The sequence below is a fragment of the Pan troglodytes genome, chromosome 6 (assembly GCF_028858775.2).
Source record: "Pan troglodytes isolate AG18354 chromosome 6, NHGRI_mPanTro3-v2.0_pri, whole genome shotgun sequence".
In the NCBI taxonomy this organism is placed as follows: Eukaryota; Metazoa; Chordata; class Mammalia; order Primates; family Hominidae; genus Pan; species Pan troglodytes.
In genome coordinates, this window is record NC_072404.2 from 158,617,781 (window position 1) to 158,641,903 (window position 24,123).

Here is a 24,123-nt window from a genome sequence, read left to right on the forward strand (position 1 = left end):
CTTGTTCTCATTTGCATCCGTGGGCCCAAGCCCGAGGGTGGAGCCCTTGTCGGGGACCCCGCCCTTCTCTACTCAGCACTTCCCTGCCCGGACTCCCCTGTCACTGATGGGCAGAATAATGCTCCCCAAAATGTCCATCTTCTAATCTGTGGCACGTGTGAATGTTACCTTATGTGGCCAAAGGGACTTAGCAGGTGTGATTAAGTTCAGAACCTTGCGATGGAGAGAGGATCCTGGATTATCCATATGGGCCCTATTTATTTATTTTATTGAGACAGAGTGTCACTGTCACCCAGGCTAGAGTGCACTGCCTTGATCTTGGCTTATTGCAACCTATGCCTCTGGAGCTCAGGTGATCCTCCCACCTCAAGTAGTTGGGACCATGGGGACCAGCCACCACTAGCGGCTAATTTTTTTTTTTTTTTTTTGTATAGACAGGGTTTCACCACATTGCCCAGGCTGGTCTCGAACTCCTGGCCTCAAGTGATCCACCCACCTTGACCTCCCAAAGTGCTGAGATTACAGGCATGGGTCACCACACCTGGCCAGATGGGCCCAGTTTAATCCAAAGGGTCCTTAGGCAGGGGGGTGAGAGTCAGAGAAGTGAGTGACAATGGAATCAGAGATCAAAGTGATGCCATTGCTGGCTGGGAACTGTGAGCCAAGGAATGAGGGCTGTCTGGAAAAGCTGGAAAGGGCAAGGAAAGGGATTATCTGGAGCACTTCCAGAAGGAACACAGCCCTGCCAGCACTTTGACAGTAGCACAGTGGAATCTTTGCTGGACCTCTGACCTCCCTCCAGAACTGTAAGGCAATATACCTGTGTTGTTTCATGCTGCTAAATGTGTGGTGCCTTAAGACAGCAACCCCAGGAAACGAATACACTGACTTCCTTATGGGACACTTCGTAGGTTTTCCAGACCTCCGTAGCAGGATTCTTGACAATGCATCTTTTTCTAAAGCAGTGTTTCTCAACCAAGGACAATGTTTGCCCCCACGGCATCATCGGTTAATGTCTTGAGATATCTAAGATCATCATGACTGAGAATATGCCACCAGTATCCAGTGAGTAGAGCCCAGAGATGCTGCTAAACATGTTACAATGCGCAGGAAGCCTCCACAACAACAACAAAAAACTATCTGATCTAAAATGTTGACACTGTCAAGGTTGGAATACGCTGATCGCAAGCAAGAAACTCTTTGACTTCCAATTAAAGTGCTTTCCTGGCCGAGCACGATGGCTCATGCCTGTAATCCCAACATTTTGGGAGGCTGAGGTGGGCTGATCACCTGAGGTCAGGAGTTCCAGACCAGCCTGGCCAACATGGTGAAGCCCCGTCTCTACTAAAATTACAAAAATTAGCTGGGCGTGGTGGCATGTGCCTGTAGTCCTAGCTACTCAGGAGGCTGAGGCAGGAGGATCGCTTGAACCCAGGAGGCAGAGGTTGCAGTGAGCTGAGGTAGTGCCACTGCACTCTAGTCTGGGCGACAGAGTGAGATTCCATCTCAAAAAAAAAAAAAAAGATAAAGATAAAGATATGTACAGAATTATTGGGACTTAGAGAGCTGCTTATTAACTAATTCTGCCAGGAAGCATTGTAGGCCAACATTTTCATCAAAGAATGATGACTTTTATTTCCTGAGAGTGACTTTTACAAAAATTTGTAGAACTGGAGTAGGGAAGGATACAATCTAATGTTTTATGTATCAAAGAAAGGCTATTTACAAACAAAAGAAGAGAAAACTGGGAGCAGAGCAAAGTTTATGTGCTTTCTCCAGTCATTAATTCAACAAATACTCCACTCAGATGTTACCTTCTTACTGAAACCTTCTTAAAATAATCCCATCACTACCCTATGCCCACTTTCTCTCTATTCCCTCTCCCTACTTTCTCATTAACTTTTTGAGGAACTGTTTTCCAAAGTGACTGAACCATTTTGTGTTCCCACCAATGGTGTATGAGGGTTCCAGTTTCTCCATAGCCTTGTCAACACTTGTCATCATCTTCCTTATTTTTGCCATCCTAGTGGGTAAGAAATGGTATCTCCTTGTGATTTTGATTTGTGTTTCCCTAATGACTAATGATGCTGAGCATTTTTTTCATGTGCTTATTGGCCATTTGAATATCTTCTTTGGAAAGATATCTATTCAAATCCTTCGCCCATTTTTTTTTTTTTGAGACAAGGTCTCACTGTCACCCGGGTTGGAGTGCAGTGGTGCAATCACGGCTCACTGCAGCCTTGACTTCCCAGACTCAAGTGACTCTCCCACCTCAGCCTCTTGAGTAGTTGGGACTACAGGCATGTGCCACTGCACCCGGCTATTTTTCTTTTTTTTCATTTCTAGTAGAGATGAGGTTTTGTTATGTTGGCTGGTCTCGCACTCTTGGGCTTAAGCAATCTTCCCGCCTCAGCCTCCCACAATACTAGGAATTACAGGCGTCAGCCACCATGCCTGGCCCTTTGCCCATTCTGCGGGGGAGGGGAACATTATGGTAGAAGTTTATTCAGAGGCAGAAGAAGGGAACAGTCACTTTTTTTAATTATAAATTCAGAGGGGTCCATATGTAGGTTTGGTAGATAGGTATATTGCATAATGTTAGGGTTTAGGCTTCTAGTGAACTCATCACCCAAATAGTGAACACACAATAGATAGTTTTTCAACCCTTGCCTCCCTTCCCCCTCCCTGCTTTTGGAGTCTCAGTGTCCATTGCTTCCATTATTTTTCTAATAGAAGAGCATAACAAAGTTATTTTATCACAGCTCATGTGACACAGTCGTCTTCAGAATGAAGACTCAGAGATCCAGGGGAAACTGCCCATGTTTATAAACATTAACATGGTTCAGCAAAGTATGGAAATATGATTGGACAAAAAGAGTAAGATCGAATGCTCATAGACTGAAAGGAAGAACCCAGCCAGGCCTGTCAGTTCAGATTCTTCTTGGCATCTCTTAGCAGCATTCCCTTTGCCCATTTTTTTAATTGAGTTTTCTTTTACTGTTTGCTTGTAAGAGTTCTTTATATATTCTGAATACTAGGCCCTTATCAGATATATGATTTTGCAAATATTTTCTCCCAGAATGTGGGTTGTTTTTCAGTTTCTTGATAGGGCCCTTTGAAGCACAAAACTTTTGAATTTTTATGAAGCCCAATTTATTATATTTACTTTTCTTTCATTGCTTGTACTTTAGGTCTCATATCTGAGAAACCATGGCCTAATCCAAGGTCACAAAGATTTACACTTATGTTCTCTTATATTTACATCTTTGATCCATTTTGAGTTACTTTTTGTATATGGTGTAAGATGGAGGTCTAACTTCATTCTTTTGCATGTGGATATTCAATTGTTTCACCACCATTTTTTAAGAGTTTTCCTTCCTCCAGATAGTTTTGGCACCCTTGTGAAAATCAATACCTTATTGTCTTTATGACACTTATCACTATCTGAAATTATATTATTTATTTGTTTATTGTCTACCCTTCCCAAACTCCCTTACTCCCTGTATTAGTCCGTTTTCATGTTGCTGATAAAGACATACCCAAGACTGGGAAGAAAAAGAGGTTTAATGGACTTAAAGTTCCACATGGCTGGGGAGGCCTCACAATCATGGAGGAAGGCAAGGCGGAGCAAGTCACGTCTTACATGGATGGTGGCAGGCAAAGAGAGAGCACTCATGCAGGAGAACTCCTCTTTATAAAATGATCAGATCTTGTGAGACTTATTCACTAACAGGAGAACAGCACAGGGAAGACCTCCCCCCATGATTCAATTATCTCCCACCAGGTCCCTTCCACAACTCATGGGAATTCAAGATGAGATTTGGGTGAGGACACAGCCAAACCATATATCTCCCCTTCCTCCTACCCCCTGCAAACACACATACAAATTCAAATGTACATCTTCTTAAGACAGGAACCTGTCTTATCTACTATTTATCCCCAGGGACATCGTGGGCACTTAATAAATATTTGTTGAATGAATAAAAAGGGCTCCAGTTTTGTTGAAAATTAATGGCCACTGTATGTGTCTATACCCAAGCGCAGGTAATTACTTCATTTAGGGCAAAAAGATTGTTGAACATTGCCTAAATGAGATTTTATAGCCATTTCCCGGGTTGGATGAGAAGAACCTAATTAGGCAAGAAATTACCTCATTGGCAGAAAAAAAAAATCCAGCAGAGAATTTTAATGAAAATCCAAATGCAAGTGTGAAGGGACTTTCTGAGACCCTCTGCTTGATAGTCCAATAATACCTCAGTAGGTGTATGGCTTTGGTCAATTCCCCTCACTTCTGAAGGACTTCGTTTACTCACCCCTATATGGGGAGCTCCTGTGCTAAGCCATCTTGCAGGTCACTGGCAGCACTAGCATTATATCATTCTAATGTTTTGGATTGTTTTTGTTTTTGTTTTTGAGACAGGGTTTCCCTCTGTTGCCCAGGCTGGAGTGCAGTGGCGTGATCACAGCTCACTGTAGCCTCAACCTCCCACCTCAAGCAATCCTCCCACCTCAGTCTCACAAGTAGCTGGGACTATAGATATTCACCACCATATCTGGCTAATTTTTTTTTTAACAGATGAGGTCTCACTATGATGCCCAGCTAGTCTCAAACTCCTGGCCTCAAGGAATCCTCCTGCCTTGGCCTCCTCTCCTGCCTTGAAATTACTCTGGGATTCCAAGAGTAAGCCACTTCGCCCAGCATGTTTTGGATTCTTTAGAAATAGCATCTGTAATCAATTAAAGTTAGTCTACTTAAGGACTATAGTTTTCATTTGCAATTTATCTTGCAAAAATATACTGACCAATCTGTTAATTAAAAGTATATGTGGTTGGGGAGAGTGGCGCATGCCTATAATCTCAGCTCCTCAGGAAACTGAGGCCAGAGGATCACTTGAGGCCAAGAGTTCGATGCTGTAGTGATGCACCGTGAATGCATCTGTGAATAGCCACTGCACTCCAGCTTGGGCAACATAGCAAGACCCTTTCACTAAAATATATTTTTTTAAAAGAGGCTTGATTAAGAGACAATATAAATTTTCTCTTGAAAACTGTCTGAAATAACTGATCATGAGTACAAAGAATCAGAGACCTCCTTAGAAGAGAGGAGGTAAAACTCTCAGTCAATTGTCTCAAATAGGTTTTGAAAGGTTTCCCCAGAAGTTTCCTATTTAGAAAGAGCATGCCTGCCCACTAGTGGGCGAATTCAGGAATTGCTCCCTTTTCCGAGAGGCATTCATAAGGCTCCATCTTGTGGTGAAAACTGTTAATAAGCTTTACTGCTACCACATAATCCATTCCTAGGCAAGACCTAGGCCTGGAAGAGCTCATTCAAAACTCCAGGGTCTGCAGAAGCCAGAGACGTCAAGGTGTACGGGCGAACATGGCAGCCGTATGATAAAACAAACCAACTGTCAGGAAAATAATCGCTGTGTTTATTTTTCTAAACTAAGACTGCAACCATACCAGATAATGTGTATGTGTATGAATATATATGTGATATTGAAGATTGTATCTTAAATTCAAAATTGAAAAAAAGATAAAATATAAACATTTCATTTCTAGTATTTTATTTTACAATTTGCTCACTTTTTCTTCAGCACCAATATGTCCTTGTTAAACCTGTGTTAAGTTGTATAATGAAAACAGAATTCAGCCTTGACTGGGACCCATTAACTAGAAGTGATAATTAGTCCTAATTAGTTTAATACTGGGAGAGAGCTGTTCAAAAACGTAGATATTTTAAAATATGAGTCTTTGCACAACTGTGAAGATATTTGTAGAAGCCTGGCATTCCAGTGTCACTGTACAAAATGTCCAATCCTATATCACACCATGAGTCATTTTTCACACTATAAGTAGGATTTGACAAGGTGCATTGAACAATGGGAGGTTATCTTCACAAAGTCTGAAATCAATAAGCCATTTTGAGGAATCAGTTTTCAGTGTATCACAATTTTTATCACAGGTTTCAGGCCATCAGTTGTATTTCTAGAAACTAATTCCAACCACAGAAAAGAGGACTTAGTAACGATGCCAGATATGCCTTCCTAAAACATTTTTTTTCTTTTTTTAACACCCTTGGCAGCAGACTCTATTCTACATTTTATAACTGCTTTGTGGGTGCCTTTGCGGGGAAATATTCAAAGTGTTTTTCAACCCCAAAGGTCAATTATATGATAACAATCTTCGCTGCTTAACATAAGCAAAGCTTTTTTCCCTCCAATGATGTGAATAAGTTCATTTCTCGTAACTGTTCAACAATGCTGCTTTGCTTTCAGCCATGACTAAGCCACCCACCCTCTGTGTCATGAGCAGACTGCCATGCTACGTGTCCAATTCATCACACAGTGCATCCAACACTCTGTGCCTGAAGCCCTACAAGGAGATCCAGCTCACAGTATGAACGCTGTGTTCGGGACATCTTCAATTTTTAACTTCTCGCAGGAAGCAATTCCTGCTAAATAATGCAAGCAAGTAGATATAAAGCCTGTGTCTTTATATAACTTGCCACCTAGAGTTTAAGTTTTATTGCAAGTCTGATATAAACACTGCTCATCCCAGGAATATCATCCTATAGGCACACAAGTCTTCTGCATTAAATTGTTTGAAAGTTTCCTCTATACACACACAAAAATTATCTTCTTAATCATTTCCTAAGGTTGTGTCTGTCATGAGCACACTGTCCAAAATATTTTTCAGTCATATAAAAATTCTTAACCCCCATGGTGGTTAATAGAGCTCATTACTACATCTAAGTATTACTAAATATGTATCTTCACCAACTGCAATAGCAAATGCCACCATTTAAAAATTTTTTCACATGATTTTTCTTTTCATTTCTTAGTCACATTTCCATTGCATTGAGCAACAGTATTTCTAGTTACATTTACATTTGCACGTGCTTGTATCTTTTCAGGACACACAATTTCCGCTACATTCAGTAGATTCTCTTTTACAACTTGCTATCTGTGAAGAATTTGATGTCCCAGGCAGATTTTTTATTTATGACTTCTTATTTCTTAAACAATCAAGACAAACCTTGTTGACATTACAATTCTCTCTTCAGCTCCTTAGGTTTTGATCACATGTCTCTTCCATGGCCCTCTTCTTTCTTCTTCCAGTGGTTTGTTTCATAATGGCACCTAGACTGTTTTCTTAAATTACATGTTTTACCAAATATGCACACAGGAGGGTTCTATGAGGAACACAGGAGGAACATATGACCCCCTCAGTCTATCTTCCTTTTCCTACTTTTCATAAAGATATGACTATAAGAAATATGCTACTTTTCTAATACTATTGGGTAGATGTGACTTCACACCACCAAAAACCCAGTTCTGCAAAATGTTATAATTATTTTCCATAACTCAATCTCTGAATTTGGTCTCCTACCACCTGATAAACGATATGTCCTCTTAGTCTTCTTCGGGAAGTAATTCGGTCGCTTCCACAAAGATATTGAGGGCCACTTTTCCTGTTGCCCCAAGTAACCCTGGAGCTCATACTAAAAACCATAAGGGTAAGTCCCCCCAAAGGGCAGTGATTCTCAACCCTGTCCTGCTTCATATAAGAATCACAGTGGGGAGTTTTGAAAATGCCAATGCTTAGCTGTTCTCCAGAACAATTATTCATAATCTTCTAGGGTGGGACATGTGTATAGGTGCTTTGCAAAAGCCCTTCCAGTCATAACGGTAATTCTAGGATGTGGACAGGGTTGAGAAAAACAGATCTAAAGAAAGCAGCCAACAATTGAGGCCAAATATCTACTGCAAAGCTTAATAAGAGGCAGCAGTACCAGCAAATGGCCAGGATCCCAGCAGCAGCCCTCCACCTGAGTCTGCACATATAGAAAGATTAGGGAGGAAGAAGGGGGGCCTACGGGAGTTATGGGCAGCAGAGTGAAGAGTTGCTGCAGAGCCTCCTCAAGACTCACATGAGATCCTCACAAGACAGCCAACATATGGATATCTGGCACCCGGAAGTCACGGAGGGCCAGATGGTGTTGGCCAGGGGAGCAGCAGCAGCACAAAAGAGTGCATTTACAACAGCAGCCAGGGAAATAAAGAGACTCTTCTGCCTGTCCTCTCTCTCACACACTAGCCAAAAACTGAAGAGGGAGAGACGGGTGTCTCAGGGTCCACCTTGTCTCCTCCCAGTCCTAGCAGATGGGGTGTCAGCTCAAACTGTGCTTGGGGAAAGGCAGAAGATAATACTTAAACCAAATATGAAATTAAACTGGACTGAGTATTAATAACCAAAAGAAGACGAACATTTGGAACCTGCCCAAGACATTACAATTGGATGGGAAGCACAGAGTGGGGCACTGAAACTGGAGGGGGAGAAACATGTTGTGTTTATCCCTTCTCCTTTCTCCTTCTTGTCTTCCATGAAGGACACCTATGCTCCTTGGGAGTCACTCAAAGATTTGGCATGAAGGTGGGATGTAGAGTCTATACTGTGGTCATTCCTGTCCTTACGTTGATGTCAATTCACGTGTCCACACTTTGATCTCATGCTTGTAAAGTCTCCTTGATATGGCCACTAGACCCCATGGAATCCGATAACTCCCTTAGCAGATTTCCAAACTCCTTCTGTGAACACAAGGAAGGTTGAACAGCTCTCCCAAGTGTGGACAGGCTGCAGGGGACTCAGGGGCCCTCTTGCAGCCTGTCTGCCTTTGACACCCCCATGCAGCCATGAGCAGTGGGCCAAGATGTGGGACCCCTTCAAAAGAGATCCTTACCTTCTCTAGCTCTTTCCTGCCTCCTCTTCTTTCATTCCTCTCCAACTGGGAAAGCATTTTCTAGTCTACATGGTAGTGATGGAGAGAGATGTGAAAGAAAAATGTTTCCCTGGAAACATTGGAAGAATAGGTGTATTCTTCCAATCTGTTCTATCCTATGCCTGGACCAAAGCTTTTAAACTTCATAGCCAAGAATTTGAAACTTTTGTTCCTTGAAGACACCCATGAGAACTTCTCTAAAGTAGGCCGGGTGCAGTAGCTCACGCCTGTAATCCCAGCACTACGGGAGGGCAAGACAGGTGGATCACATGAGGCCAGGAGTTCAAGGCCAGCCTGACCAACACGGTGAAACCCCGTCTCTACTAAAAATACAAAAATAAGCCAAGCATGGTGGCACACACCTGTAATTCCAGCTACTTGGGAGGCTGAGACATGAGAATTGCTTGAACCTGGGAGGGGAAGTTTCAGTGAGCTGAGATCGTGCCACTGCACTGCAGCCTGGGTGACAGAGCAAGACCCTGTCTCCAAAAATAAAAATAAAAAAAGAACTTCTCTAAAGTAGAGATGATGCCTCCATTCTAGCTCTCCAAATGATAAAATATGGAATAAAAACGAATTGGCCCCACATAGCTATAAATGTGGCACTGTGAGTGGCTTGGAGTTGTCAGCCCAGACTGCCAGCTTGCATAGAGCCTCAGCAACAGTCCCACACCCCAATGGCTGATCCCTCCCTGCTCCTCTTGCCTGAGCCTCTGGGGCTGCAGGCAGACCCTGCCCAACATCTCCTTCTGTTCCCACCTCTTAAAATCAGAGAAAAACATGAATGAAGACCAATAGAAAACAGTACCAGAACAATGGAAGTCAACGATTGTGTGCCAGAAATTTGGGGAGATATCATTTATTACAAACGTGCATATGTTGGGACAAAATAAACCAAAAAGTGAGTTTGATGCTTTGGAATACGTGAAAGCTGCTGACAAATACTACTGTCCTCAATTAAGAGAACTAACCAAAGTTAATGAGTCTCTTACAGGAGATGCAGAACCTGCCAACAAATCTTGTTTCCAGTTCTGACTATTATGAATAAAGCTGCTGTGAGCATTTTTGTACAAATCTCTGTGTTGACATAAGTTTTAATTTCCCTAAATAATGCTTTCTTAATTTTGAAATATATTGCTTTGCCTGGTGCTTATTTCTATACAAATAATAAATCTCTACTTCCTTATTTAATTAATTTATTTATTTTTGAGACACGGTCTGGCTCTGTCACCCAGGCTGGAGTGCAGTAGCTCCATCTCAGCTCACTGAGACCTCCGCCTCCCAGGCTCAAGGAGCCTCCCACCTCAGCCTCTCGAGTAGTTGAGACCACAGGTGCGTGCCACCATGCCCAGCTAATTTTTTGTATTTTTGGTAGAGAAGGGGTTTCACCATGTTGCCCAGCCTGACCTCAAACCCCTGAGCTCAAGCAATCCTCCTCCTCAGCCTCCCAAAGTGCTAGGATTGCCGGCATGAGCCACTGCGCCCAGCCAACTTCCTTGTTTTAAATAAAATTAATTTGGGGTGGGGAAACCCATTTTTATCATTCATCCATTTATATTATAAAAAAATATAATGGACCAAGGCCAGGGATGGTAGCTCACACCTATAGTCCCAGTATTTTGGGAGGCTGAGATAGAAGGATTGCTTGAGCCCAAGAATTCAAGATCAGCCTAGCCAACATGGCGAAACTCTCTCTACAAAAAATACAAAACTTAGCCAGGTGTGTTGGCACGCACCTGTAGTCCCAGCTACTCAGGTGGCTGAAGTGTGGGGATCACCTGAGCTATGGAGGTCAAGGCTGCAGTGAGCCATGATTACACCACTGCACTCCAGCCTGGGTGATAGAGTGAGACCCAGTCTCAAAAAGAAAAATAATCAAATAAAAATAACAGGGCAAGCACACTGGAAAATGATAACTGGCACTCAGCTTCTGTGTCAAAAAGACACTAGGAATTAGTATTGTCAACAAACTGAAAAGTATATACCTTGTTTAAAATGGGCAGCCACTACTCAGCTTCAGCCAGTTCACTATGAAGACCCAATACTGCCAAATCTTCTAATTTTTCAAGAGAAGATAGATTTTTTGTGCGTGCATATAAGTAATCTCCTAAGTTTAAATGTTTGCCAATAGAACCCCTCAAAAAAAAAAGTTACACACTGGTGGATTAATGCTGTACAGCATTAACCAATGCAAGGTAAAATGACTACAGGCCAAATCTGACCCAAGGCTCATTGGTTTCCAGCTAAGATTTTGGATCTCAATCCTGACTATGAGCAACAAGACCTTTCGGCTTTTTTAAAAGATAGCATGCCTGAGCCCTAGTCCAGTTCTGATTTCCTAGATTTGGACGAGTCCTGGGCATCTACATATTCTTGTTAAGTGCCAGAGTTCATTCTGGTTCATAGCCAGGGTTAAAAAGTAGGAAATTAAATTTCAAGTCATAGTACCTTATCACATTTCCGAACTTCAACACCATGTCCAGAACACTGAATTCTCCCCAGGCTCATTATACCTGATTCTGAGCTCAAATAGTCATGTGGGATCTCAGTAAGCTGAAATTGATGACACATACACAAACAATAAAAACTGGGACTATGGAGACTTCCTTCTCTCCAACTCGAATAGCATCCAATTTTGGCTTTTCTATATACTATTCGAGGACATTATAATAGCAGGCCTTTTTGGAAGAAACTCAATTCTAAGTAAAAGATGTTCATATATGAGCTTATGGGAATTTCTTATTCACAAACATGGTAACTATCAAAATAAAACTCTCTCCCAAAATAAGAGAGACAAGAAAAGAAGTGGGGAAAACAGATTTTAAAAGCTGTATGAGCTTTTACAAATAATTTAGCAGGTAACAGAAATCTTGTGAGACAAGTAAAAAGGCCTTGTATTCATTGCTTATCAGGTAAATGTGGACTTAAAGTAAATAAGGTAAGAAGGTGTTGAGCTAGAAACATGTCTCAAATTATTTCCAGTGAGCTTCTGAAAGCCCAAGACAAATGTATCTTTATGAAAAATTGAGACAGACCCAGTAACCAGATCCTCTCATTATTTGCATGTGAAGCCTCTAACTTGTAGTCATGTGATAAACAAATAGAGAAAAATTGGAAATAACCATTAATGAGGGCGGCAGAAATTATAACATTGAGCAAGGGTCAGAAGATTGCAGAGCAGTTACCCATTCTTGGCGCAGAAACCTGAAAGTCAGGATCAAAGAGAATGGCAACGGTGAACACAGATGCCACAGATAAAGACATATCCAAGTTCAAGGTCACCTTCACTTTGGTGGTCTCCGGAATAGAGTGCATCACTGGCATCCTTGGGAGTGGCTTCATCACGGCCATCTATGGGGCTGAGTGGGCCAGGGGCAAAACACTCCCCACTGGTGACCGCATTATGTTGATGCTGAGCTTTTCCAGGCTCTCGCTACAGATTTGGATGATGCTGGAGAACATTTTCAGTCTGCTATTCCGAATTGTTTATAACCAAAACTCAGTGTATATCCTCTTCAAAGTCATCACTGTCTTTCTGAACCATTCCAATCTCTGGTTTGCTGCCTGGCTCAAAGTCTTCTATTGTCTTAGAATTGCAAACTTCAATCATCCTTTGTTCTTCCTGATGAAGAGGAAAATCATAGTGCTGATGCCTTGGCTTCTCAGGCTGTCAGTGTTGGTTTCCTTAAGCTTCAGCTTTCCTCTCTCGAGAGATGTCTTCAATGTGTATGTGAATAGCTCCATTCCTATCCCCTCCTCCAACTCCACGGAGAAGAAGTACTTCTCTGAGACCAATATGGTCAACCTGGTATTTTTCTATAACATGGGGATCTTCGTTCCTCTGATCATGTTCATTCTGGCAGCCACCCTGCTGATCCTCTCTCTCAAGAGACACACCCTACACATGGGAAGCAATGCCACAGGGTCCAGGGACCCCAGCATGAAGGCTCACATAGGGGCCATCAAAGCCACCAGCTACTTTCTCATCCTCTACATTTTCAATGCAATTGCTCTATTTCTTTCCATGTCCAACATCTTTGACACTTACAGTTCCTGGAATATTTTGTGCAAGATCATCATGGCTGCCTACCCTGCCGGCCACTCAGTACAACTGATCTTGGGCAACCCTGGGCTGAGAAGAGCCTGGAAGCGGTTTCAGCACCAAGTTCCTCTTTACCTAAAAGGGCAGACTCTGTGACTGGAACTCACGGAGGACTGCGGGACCTGGTCCAACCACTTCTGCCTTTGCCTCAGGTAGAACTCTCTCCTCACCCGTCTCTTCTCTCCCAAACCTGCTCTGACACTTCTCAGATAACGTGATCCTTTTATAAATATGAAGCTGAATTTTTAACTTGAGATTCTAAACAGAAGTAACTAAGAAACCTGAAGATGGACTTTGAAAGCTCCTTGAACTATGTTCATTCATATCCTGCCCTGAGATCTCTCCACTTTCTTCTCCTCCTGAGCCTTAAGGAGAGGGTGGCCAGACATATCGGTTTGCCAGGGACAATCTCTGTTTATTGTCTGTTGTCAATTGAGCATCCTTTAATTCTCAAGAATATCATGGTCTGGATGAAGAATTACATGATCATCCTACTTAAGACACCCGACTAACACACAGTTAGGGCTGGTGAAGCAGAGCACAGCACTCAGTCCACGGGGTAGAAGGGAAACCAGAGTGGCTACAGAAAAAGAAGATTCAGGAAAGAAAGGCTGCTGGAAATTATCAAGTGCTGCAGAGTTCCGAGGAAAGTAAAGGGTGAAGAAAAAGGCTCTGGATTTGACTAAAAGGATGCCATGTGTGCCATTAGTGGAGTAATAGGGTGACATCCTGATCCCAGGAGTTCCAGAAGATAATGCCAAAAGGGAGGGGATGGGTAAAAACCAATAGCCTAGAGAGGATGTTTGGAGATAAAGATGAGTTATAGAACGGCAGATGGATATGTGAAGGGTCAGTTCAATGCTTTATTTCTCCAAATGGGAGGGGACAAAGTGAGCAGAGAGGAAAGAAAGAATGCAGGGAAAAGAGTGAAGTGGGCAGGAAGCAGAAAGATAAAAGGAAGAGGCCAGAGTAAGTAAGCGTCTGTTTTGCTCAGCTCCTGACTCTGTGGCAATGCTAGCGGCACCTGTGCCTCTGGTTTTACCAGTTCTGGGTTACCTTGAAGTAAATAGTGGGGCAAGAGCGGGTTACTTGGGGCAGGCCGCTGGAGAAGAGGAAAAACATTATTCTCCATTGTCATTGTTCAGGATGGTTCCAGCAGCATTGTCTCAAAGAGCTGTTCACAAAATATTGGACACCCTCCCCCCAGATATCTTACAGCTTGAACGTTAGGAATCTGAAGTTGTCTTTTATTAGGTAAGTTTTAAATCACGATTATTGAGGAAAATGAAAAAAGAATGCTGTGGATCATACCAAGCTTAGGTAGCCCCCAAATGAAAATATGAGGTCAGTAGCAAAGTCTAGTTCTGAGCTCCAGCGCTCTCAAGCACACATTTCAGAGAGAGTTCCTTACATCCATAAACTGCAAAAACCACACACACACATGGCATACACACAGACACACGGCATACACACACACACACACACACACACACAGATTCTTTTATAGCTCAGACAGCTTGGGACTTATTTACCTGAAAAGTAAAATATTAATAAAACACATACTTTTGATAGTTTTCTTAAGCTATAGTTATTTATATGACTATTTCCAGCGGTATTTGTTATAGTAAGACAAATTAGATATTGAAGTTTTATTCCAATCCCTAGAATAGAGAAATATACATTTTCTTCCAAGTTATATATATTGATAAAAGGGCCATGTACCCACTAAGGGTTCTCTGATGCATTACAGAGTTAGAGAGAAAATTGATTTAAAGTTGCCATTATATTAACATGAACCATGTCAAGACCACAAAGTGGATAACTCCATACTTACTATGAAGAAATATCATCTCATTGCTAGCAAGAGCCTAAGGCAGCACATAGCTAACAAAATCTCCAAGGATGATAACATCCTTATCGATGCACATGTTGGCCTGCCTTCAACGAGATACAATTCTCTCCAATTCTCTTTCTTCTGTATGTAAAACCCAAGTAAGCACTCAGAAAGACCCAGAATACCTAGTCTTCAAGTTGTCTGGCTTTAGACAGCAATCAGAAGTCCTAAATGAAGACAATAATCGACTCTGCTGGACAAAAGTCTGTAACCAAATGCAAAGCCCCGCTTGCTGTGGTCTCAATATTATTACAGGTTTTCACCTTGCAAACTCTACATCATCTCCCTCGCCCCACAGCCCTGCGGGATGTTGAAAGTGATAGAGTGAAGGATTCCTTTACCCACAAAGTCACTCTGAATATTCATCTAGCATGTGGAGCAGGTAAGGGGATTTTGGTTAGCAATGGATTCCAGTCTGGCAGGCCCAGCCCAGAGGCAGGGTATCTGGCTTCTTTCCTCATACCTGGTCGAGTCCTTGCAAATAAAGGCTAGACTGGCAGCCATGGCCAGTCTAAGGGCTATGACTTTATGGGCACCAGATTGTCCCACAATCCAGTATCATCTTCCCCTTCCAACTACTTTGGTGTCTGCTAAAATTCCACTGTGGTTCCGGCTTTTCTTTGCTTTTATTCTACAGGAAATCTGTTATTCTCTCAGGCATTCTTTACTTGGGGCAGCAGGGAAGAAACATCTATGTAATAAAAAGAAAAGAAACCGTAAGTCCAACCAGTCTAAAATGTCTTGTGCTGGGGGAGGGGAGCAGAAACCAAGGGCTAACTAATTATGTCTTGTTGAAGACAGGGCAACTTGTGCATTAGGAAAGATCATGGAAGGAAAGAAAAAAAGACACCGAGAGAGGAAGCCTTCCCATCTGTCTTACGTTTTCCCCCTCTCCTCTGGAGACAAGGAATATATATATAGTTTTGTGTTTTTTTTTTGAGATGGAGTCTCGCTCTGTTGCCCAGGCTGGAGTGCAGTGGTGCCATCTTGGCTCACTGCAACCTCCGACTCCCTGGTTTAAGCGATTCTCCTGCCTCAGCCTCCTGAGTAGTTGGGATTACAGGCATGTGCCACCACGCCCAGCTAATTTTTTTATTTTTAGTAGAGATGGGGTTTCACCATGTTGGCCAAGATGGTCTTGATCTCCTGACCTTGTGATCTGCCCGCTTCAGCCTCCCAAAGTGCTGGGATTACAGGCATAATCCACCGCACCCAGCCAAGAAAAATCTTTAGAAGAGAGGTAAGAGGAGGAAATTTCTTATGTACTCAGAAAGATTTGTTTGGGGGAGAAAGAGGAGGACAGAAAGGCTAAAAAGCCAGTCTGTAATGTTTGAAGGCTGGGGGAACTCTCTGTACCCTTTTCTAAATGGGGGAAGCGTTGCCTAAAATAGGAAAGGCAAAACTTTCAGGGAAATGCTCAAATCAAGTGTATGCTGGGAAGAGGTAACATGTTACACTGCTACAAGTTTCTGTTGACAGGAGGAAGATGGAAGCATTTTGGAGCCTGTGACATGGCCCAGGAAGGGCAGGCCTGGGCGGAAAATGGGAGCAGACAGCAGAAAATGGGTGGTGTGAAGGGCTGGGGCAGTGGGAACCTAAAGGGGAAGATGTGGAGGTGTTGAGTGCTGAGTTAATCTTGGCCACTCTCAGTTGGGAGAAGCTCTTAACTGACAATTCTGCCTAGGCCTGTGGGGATTACCCTGTAAGCAGCAAAACAAAGTTTTCCAAGAGCTTTGAAGAGGAGCATTTCTGGGTTGGACTCTTCCCTCCCAGTGTGGTATTGCAAAGGTGCTCTGTGTCTGTGGCGCTAGCCCATCAAACAACGTCAGTAGGAAGAATACAGATTTGTAAAAAATTTTCCTGGTTTGTCTCTCATTTGGTTTTTCTTATTTTTTTTAGCCAAGTGTCTTATGAATGTTCTACCCTCTTTCAGTTGCATCAAGAAGAAAATAAGAGAAAAGTGGTTTTGAAGATAGCCCAAGAAAGAAAAGTACCAGCCACCCCCTAGGTTTAGTGTGGCAGCAGTAGCAGGAGGGGATCCAAGGCAGGGTGGAACATTAACAGAAAAACCTGCATCCCCTCAACTTCCACACCCCCGCCCGTGCAGTTCCCGGAGTCGTGAGACTGGGTTTGGGTCCTGGCTCTGCCACTTACTGGTGTGCAAATGGGCATGTTATTGCATCTCTCTGAACCTCAGTGTCCACATCTGTAAAATGGGAACAATAATGAGAAATACCAGCCTCCTAGGGTTATCTCATCCTAAGAGAAGAATGGGGTAAAGTGTTTAGCACACAGCATCTGACCCAGAGTAAGCCATCAATAGATGTTAGCTGTTAGTATTCCAAAGGGAAGTGGAGTGACACTGAGAGGCATCTAGAATGAGGATATTTAAAGCAGGCCAGATATGAAAAGGACAGACCAGACTAGGCCAGATGCACACAGAAGGCTTAGCCTTTATAGTCCCACAGGCTTGGTGGCAGAACATGGCCATGGATCCAGTAGTTCAGTCATCCAAGTGGCAGGTGAAAAGTGTAGGGTGGCCTTAAGAATTGGATTCCTGTTCACTTCCTGACAATGTCAGAAATGAAAGACATCTAGTATTCCACAGTTTAGCTGCCCGACAGTTATCTGAGTGTCGATTTGAACCTAACAGGCTCTAGGTTAGGGGTCAGCAAACTTTTTCTGTAAAGGACCAGAGAGTAAATATTTTAGGATTTATGGGCCACATGCAGTCCCTGCCAGAAGAATTCAACTCTTCTGTTGCAGCACAAAAGCCACCATGGTGATTCAAAAAATAAATAAATGGACATGGGTGTGCTCCAGCAAAATTTTGTTTATGGACACTGACATTTGAATATCATATAATTTTCACATGTCATGAAATATTATTCTTCTTTTAATGTTTTCAACCATTAAAAATGCATTTTTAATAAATGCCTCTTGCATTTTTAAATGGTTAAAAAAATTAATATTTCATGATGTGACATTTTGTTGGAGCACAGCCACGTCCATTCTTTCCCAGCTGTGCACTCTTGAGGGTGAAATTTTTGCTGAGTTGATCTCGTGGGCCATACAAAACAAAAAGAATCAGTGGGTCAGATTTGCCCCCAGGCTGCAGTTGCAGACCCTTCACTCAGGCATGTTCTCCTACCCCTGAAGGCACAGCATTCCCCAGGCCCCAGTCACACTTCATTGCAAAACCAGGGATACTTATTGTGGCAACTTTTGCCATGTTATTTTTTCTTTTTTTTTTTTTATTATACCTTAAGTTCTGGAATACATGTGCAGAATGTGCAGGTTTGTTACATGGTTATACATGTGCCATGGTGGTTTGCTGCACCCATCAACACATCGTCTACATTAGGTATTTCTCCTAATGCTATCCCTCCACTAGCCCCCCACCCCGCAACAGGCCCCAGTGTGTGATGTTCTCCTCCCTGTGTCCATGTGTTCTCATTGTTCAACTTCCACTTATGAGTGAGAACATGCGGTGTTTGGTTTTCCGTTCCTGTGTTAGTTTGCTGAGAATGATGGTTTCCAGCTTCATCCATGTCCCTGCAAAGGACATGAACTCATCCTTCTTTATGAATTTTTGCCATGTTTTGAACGTGGCAACTTCCCCAATATTTTTGCCACTTTCAATTTCTCCAGCTTTTCTCTGTCCCTGTGCAATCTTTAAAATAGAATCCACTAGTTCTTTGTAAAAAAATAAAATAAAAAAATAAACAGAAAGCTAATGTTCTAGTCCCCTGTCTCCCACCTGCTAAGGATAGACACGGAGCCCAAATTTTGTTTCTACTTAAGGCTTTGAAAGCTATTGCCCTGAAGCTACTCACTTGATAACAATGAGTTTGAAATAGTCATGCCTCTACAAACCATCTCTGTTGAGGTTGAACACTAGGCTTTCTGAGTGCTTTCTCCTTGTGAATTTGATCCAGCAGGGCAATGTTTGTATTTTTGTGTTCTTTTAGATGACTAAGCAACAGGCTGGTTTATTGAATAATGATGGGAAATGTGGTGTACAGAAAGAATCTACATTCGGTGTCAAAGATCTAGACTTCAGTCTCCATTCTGTGTGATCTTGGGAAAGTCACTAAACCTTTCTGAGCCTCAGTCTCCGCATCTGGAAAGCAGAAATAATCATAACATCCGCTACACAGGGTTGCTATGAGACTCAAATAAAATATGTCTATAATAAATTGTAAACCACCATATGAAGATAAGTGCATTCATTCATTCAACAAAAATGTATTTCTTAATGCATTTTTAGTAAATAAAGATCAACTCAACAAAAATTTCACCCTCCAAGAGTACACAGGCTAGAAAAGAATACTGGATTAAATTACAATGTGGAAAATTCCTGGGTAGTCATCTATGTACTGTGGAGTCAGGAATGTACCCTAAACCTCAAATGTGCACAATTAAAACTCCTACCCTCTAAAAACAATTTTTTAATCCTGATCTTCTTTCCCTAGTTCCTTCACCGTGGGGAGCAGATAACTCAGGACAAAATCCTTTTCTCTCGGTCTTACTGAGCCATTTAGGAGAAATCAGGGCTGAGAGAAAAAGAAATTTTCCACTGAGCTTCCTCAGAGATTCCCATCAGAGCCTGAGGATGCAAAACAGAGAAGGGTCCCATTACATCTAGCCCTCCCGAGGGAAAGCTGCTGTTTGCATTTCCTGCCTACAGCTCTCGGGACTGCAAATAAATCAGTGGTTTATTCAAACCAGTAGCTGGATAGTAGATTATGGCTGGTGGCCCTGAGTGCAGCTGAGACCATGAGTGATGGAAATGCTTGGCAGGGAGGGAGTGGCAATGTGACCTGCGGAAAATACCAAGACCCCATAGGCCCGTTCTTCCCTCATCTCACTGCTCAGTGGAATAGCACCTGACACTCACACTCTACTCATAAGAGTTGACTAAGATTTGTTAAGATTTATGTGAGATTTATCTTAACATAATAAAAATTAAATATCTCCAAATACTACAAGAAATGGTCTTAACCTCTTTGTTATCTAATCAAATTGTTAAGTGATTCAAACACTTTTGCCTAATATTTTATCTTTCATGAGTTATTTCACTAAGTTTTGTGTCTATATTCTAATTTACGTTTTTGGCACTGATGGCATTAATTGTACCCAATGGCAGAATTTTTTTTTTGAAGGCTAAATAACTAAAAAACATGCCTAGTAAGTCCTGATCTGAATAAGTTAATAATATTTTAAAAAGTCAAACCTGTGGCCTGAGTCTCCATTGCCTCTGATCCCCTTAAGGGTGGGGCACTGTTGGCCACTCTCTCTGTTTTAAAGATCTTCACCCTTGACTTCCATATCTATTCAGCTGCCTGAGTTTTCTTCTATTTCCTTATCCACCAAGCACCCTTCGAACATACAACTACTCACAATTTGTACCCTTTATCTATTGCTACCACTAAGGTGACCAACCACTCAGATTTTATAAACTGAAAGTTCCACAACCCAGAAAACCTCTGTCCTGGATAACCTGGGACAGTTGGTCACCCTAAGCTCCACCCAAATGACTGAGGCTAAATTCAGGTAACAAGTATTACCTTTCAACTCAGCTATGATATTCACACCAATTCCATAACCTTGTGAACAAGAAACCTATACACATTCACTTGAACCGCACATGCACACACACACACTCATATACTCTTTCACACACACCTCATGCACACACTCACATATACTCCCATTCACACACACCACATACATTCACAGACACCACATACATTCACACACACCCCACACACTCACATTCACACACACCAACACACTCACATTCACACACACCAACACACTCACATTCACACACACACCAACACACACATTCACACACACCACACACTCACATTCACACACACACCAACACAGACATTCACACACACCAACACACACCAACACACACATTCACACACACCACACACATTCACACCCACCACACACATTCACACCCACCAACACACACATTCATTCACACACACCAACACACACATTCACACACACCAACACACACATTCACATACACACACCAACACACAACTCACATTCATACACACCAACACACACATTCACATACACACAAACACACATTCACACACCACACACACCAACACACATTCACAAACACCACCACACACATTCACACACACACCAACATACACTCATTCACACACACCAACACGCACATTCATACACACCACACTCACATTCACACACACCACCACACACATTCACACAAACACCACCACACACCATCTCACACACACACCACCACATACTCACATTCACACACACCACACACATTCACACACCAACACACACATTCACACACACCACCACACACATTGACAAACACAACACATATTCACACACACACCACCACACATTCACACATTCACACACACACCAACACACACACATTCACACACACCACACACATTCACACACACCAGCACACACATTCACACACCACACACATTCACACACCACCACACACATACACACACACACACCACCACACACATTCACACACACACCCCACCTGCTTAAAATCCTCCAAAGGCTTCTCATTATGCAAAAACCTTCTGACTGGCCTGCAAAGCCCTTCACACTGCATCTCAGGACTACCTTTTCTGGCAGCTCTTGATGCTTCATTCTATTCACTTCACTACGTATAATCACTGAAAGGGCCTGATGGTTAGGTTCTACTTACAATTTTAATTTTGGAAAATTTAAAACATATACAAAAGCAGGTAATGTTACATCCCCTATGTAACCACTACTCAACCATTAGCATAGTGCCAGTAAACACTGTTGAAGACTTTCGAGGAGGTTTATTATATAATTCAAATATTTCTAGTATCTTTAGCCTAAAAGATTTTGTGGGTTCTTTTCATTCCAGTTAAATTTTTAGTACCTATTAAAATTAATTGGGTTTCAAGATTCATCTTTGAAATCCACACTATCTGAAATATACCAAAATGTACATCATTCTTCTGGTATGTATTTCCTCTAATTCAACTTTTTTCTCTTCTATTTTTAATTGACATGTAATAATAGAACATATCTAAGAGTGATATTTCTATACATGTACACAATGTGTAATTATCAAATTAGGGTAATTAGCATATCCATCAACTCAAAAGTGTATCATTTCTTTATGTTGGAAACATTAAAAGGCTCTCTTCTAGCTTTCGAAAATATGCAGTTATTGTTAACTATATTCACCCAATGCTATAAAGCACTAGAACTTATTCCTGTCTAGCTGTGATTCATCTGTTAGCCAACCCCTCCTAATCCTCTCCCCTAACCCTTCCTAGCCTCTAATAACCACAATTCTACTCTACTTTTATGAACTCAACTTTTTTAGCTCCTACATATGAGTGAAAATATGCAGTATTTCTTTTCATCCCTGACTTATTTCACTTAACATAATGATCTCCAGCTCATTCGTATTGCTCCAAATGACAGGATTTCATTCTTTTTTGTGGATGCATAGTATTCCATTGTGTATATATACCACATTTGTTTATCCACTTACCTGTCGATGAACATTTAGGTTGATTACATATCTTGACTATTGTGAATAGTGCTGCAATAAACAATGAGGATGCAGATATGTCTTCAATATATTACTTTTCCTTGGATAAATACTCAGTAGTGGGATTGCTGCATCATATAATAGCTTTATTTTTGGCTTTTTGAGAAACCTCCATACTGTTTTCCATAATGGCTGTACTAATTCAAATTCCCACAGTGTATTAGAGCTCCTGCTTCTCCATGTCCTCACAAGCATTTATTACTTTTTGTCTTTTTGAAAATAGCTTGTTCTAATTGGGATGAGATGATATCTCATTGTGGTTTTAATTGGCACTACCCTGATGATTAGTGATGTTGAGCATTTCTTCATATACTTGCTGGTCATTTGTGTGTCTTTTCTGAGAACTGTCTATTCAGATTCTTTGCCCACTTTTTGATGAGATTGTTAAGGTCTTTTGCTATTGAGTTGTTTGGGTTCCTTGTAGACTCTGGATATTAGTACACTACCAAATGTATAGCTTGCAGATATCTTCTCTCATTCTATAGGTTGTCTGCTCTCTTGATTGCTTCCTTTATCATGTAGAAGCTTTTTAGTTTAGTATGGTCCTATTTGTCTATTTTTGGTTTTGTTGTCTGTATTTTAGAGCCGCAGGCATAAAATTTTTGCCTAGACCAATGTCCTGGAGTGTTTCCCCTATGTTTTTCTCTAGTAGTTTTATAATTCCAGGTCTTACATTTAAGTCTTTAATCCATTTGGAGTTGATTTTTGTATATGGAGAGAGATAGGGGTCTAATTTCATTCCTTTTCATATGAATGTCCAGTTTTCCCAGCATCATTTATCAAACAGGGTGTTATTTCCCCAGTGTTTGTGCTTGACACCTTTGCCAAAAATCAGTTGACTCTAAATATTTAACACATGGATTTGTTTCTGGGTTCTTTATTCTGTTCCATTGGTCTCTGTGTTCGTTTTTACACCAATACCATGCTGATTTGGTTATTATAACTTTGTAGAATAATTTAAAGTCAGATAGTGTGATGCTTTCAGTTATGTTCTTTTTGCTCAGGATTGCTTTGGTTATTCAGGGTCTTTTGTGATTCCATACAAATTTTAGCATTCCTTTTTCTATTTCTGTGAGGATTGTCATTGGTATTTTGGTAGGGATTAAAATGAACCTGTAGATCACTTTGGGTAGGATGGTCATTTTAACAATATTAATTCTTCTAATCCATGAGCATGGAATATCTTTCTATTGGTTTGTGGCCCTTTTCAATTTCTTTCATTAGTGTTTTGTGGTTCTTATTGTATAGATATTTCACCTCCTTGGAAAAATTTATTCCTATGTACTTTTTTTGTAGTTATTGTAAATGAGAATGTTTTCCACATTTCTTTTTTAATGAGCTGGTGATTGGCGTATAGAAACACTACTGATTTTTATATGTTGATTTTGTGTCCTGAAACTTTACTGAATTTGTTTATCAGTATTTCTTCTAACAGTTTTTTTGGTGAAGTCTTTAGGGTTTTCTGTGTAAAGATCATGTCATCTTTAAAAAAAGAAAAAAAAAGGGAGGGGACAATTTTACGTCCTCTTTTCCAGTTTGGACACCTTCCATATTTCTTTCTCTTGCCCAATTCTAGTACTATGTTGAAGAAGAGTGGTGAGAGTGGGCATCCTTCTCTTGTTCTGGTTCTTTGAGGAAAAGTTTTCAGCATTTCCTCATTCAGTAGGATGTTAGCTTTGGGTTTGTCATATATGGCCTTTATTGTGTTGAGGTATGTTCCT

At 41.5% G+C, this 24,123-nt stretch overlaps 2 protein-coding genes across 2 annotated transcripts in view; one reads left to right on the forward strand and one right to left on the reverse strand.

The window, feature by feature from the left end:
- KEL (Kell metallo-endopeptidase) overlaps nt 1-24,123 on the reverse strand; it is a 350,942-nt gene that overhangs the window by 272,539 nt on the left and 54,280 nt on the right. The window lies entirely within an intron of this gene.
- TAS2R40 (taste 2 receptor member 40) lies at nt 12,009-12,980 on the forward strand. Its single transcript, NM_001009129.1, has one exon. It carries the CDS (start codon nt 12,009-12,011, stop codon nt 12,978-12,980), a length of 972 nt encoding a protein of 323 aa, NP_001009129.1.

Bases quoted from the DNA above. Each gene is read 5' to 3' on its own strand.
- TAS2R40 (NM_001009129.1), top strand. From the start codon at position 12,009: ATGGCAACGGTGAACACAGATGCCACAGATAAAGACATATCCAAGTTC.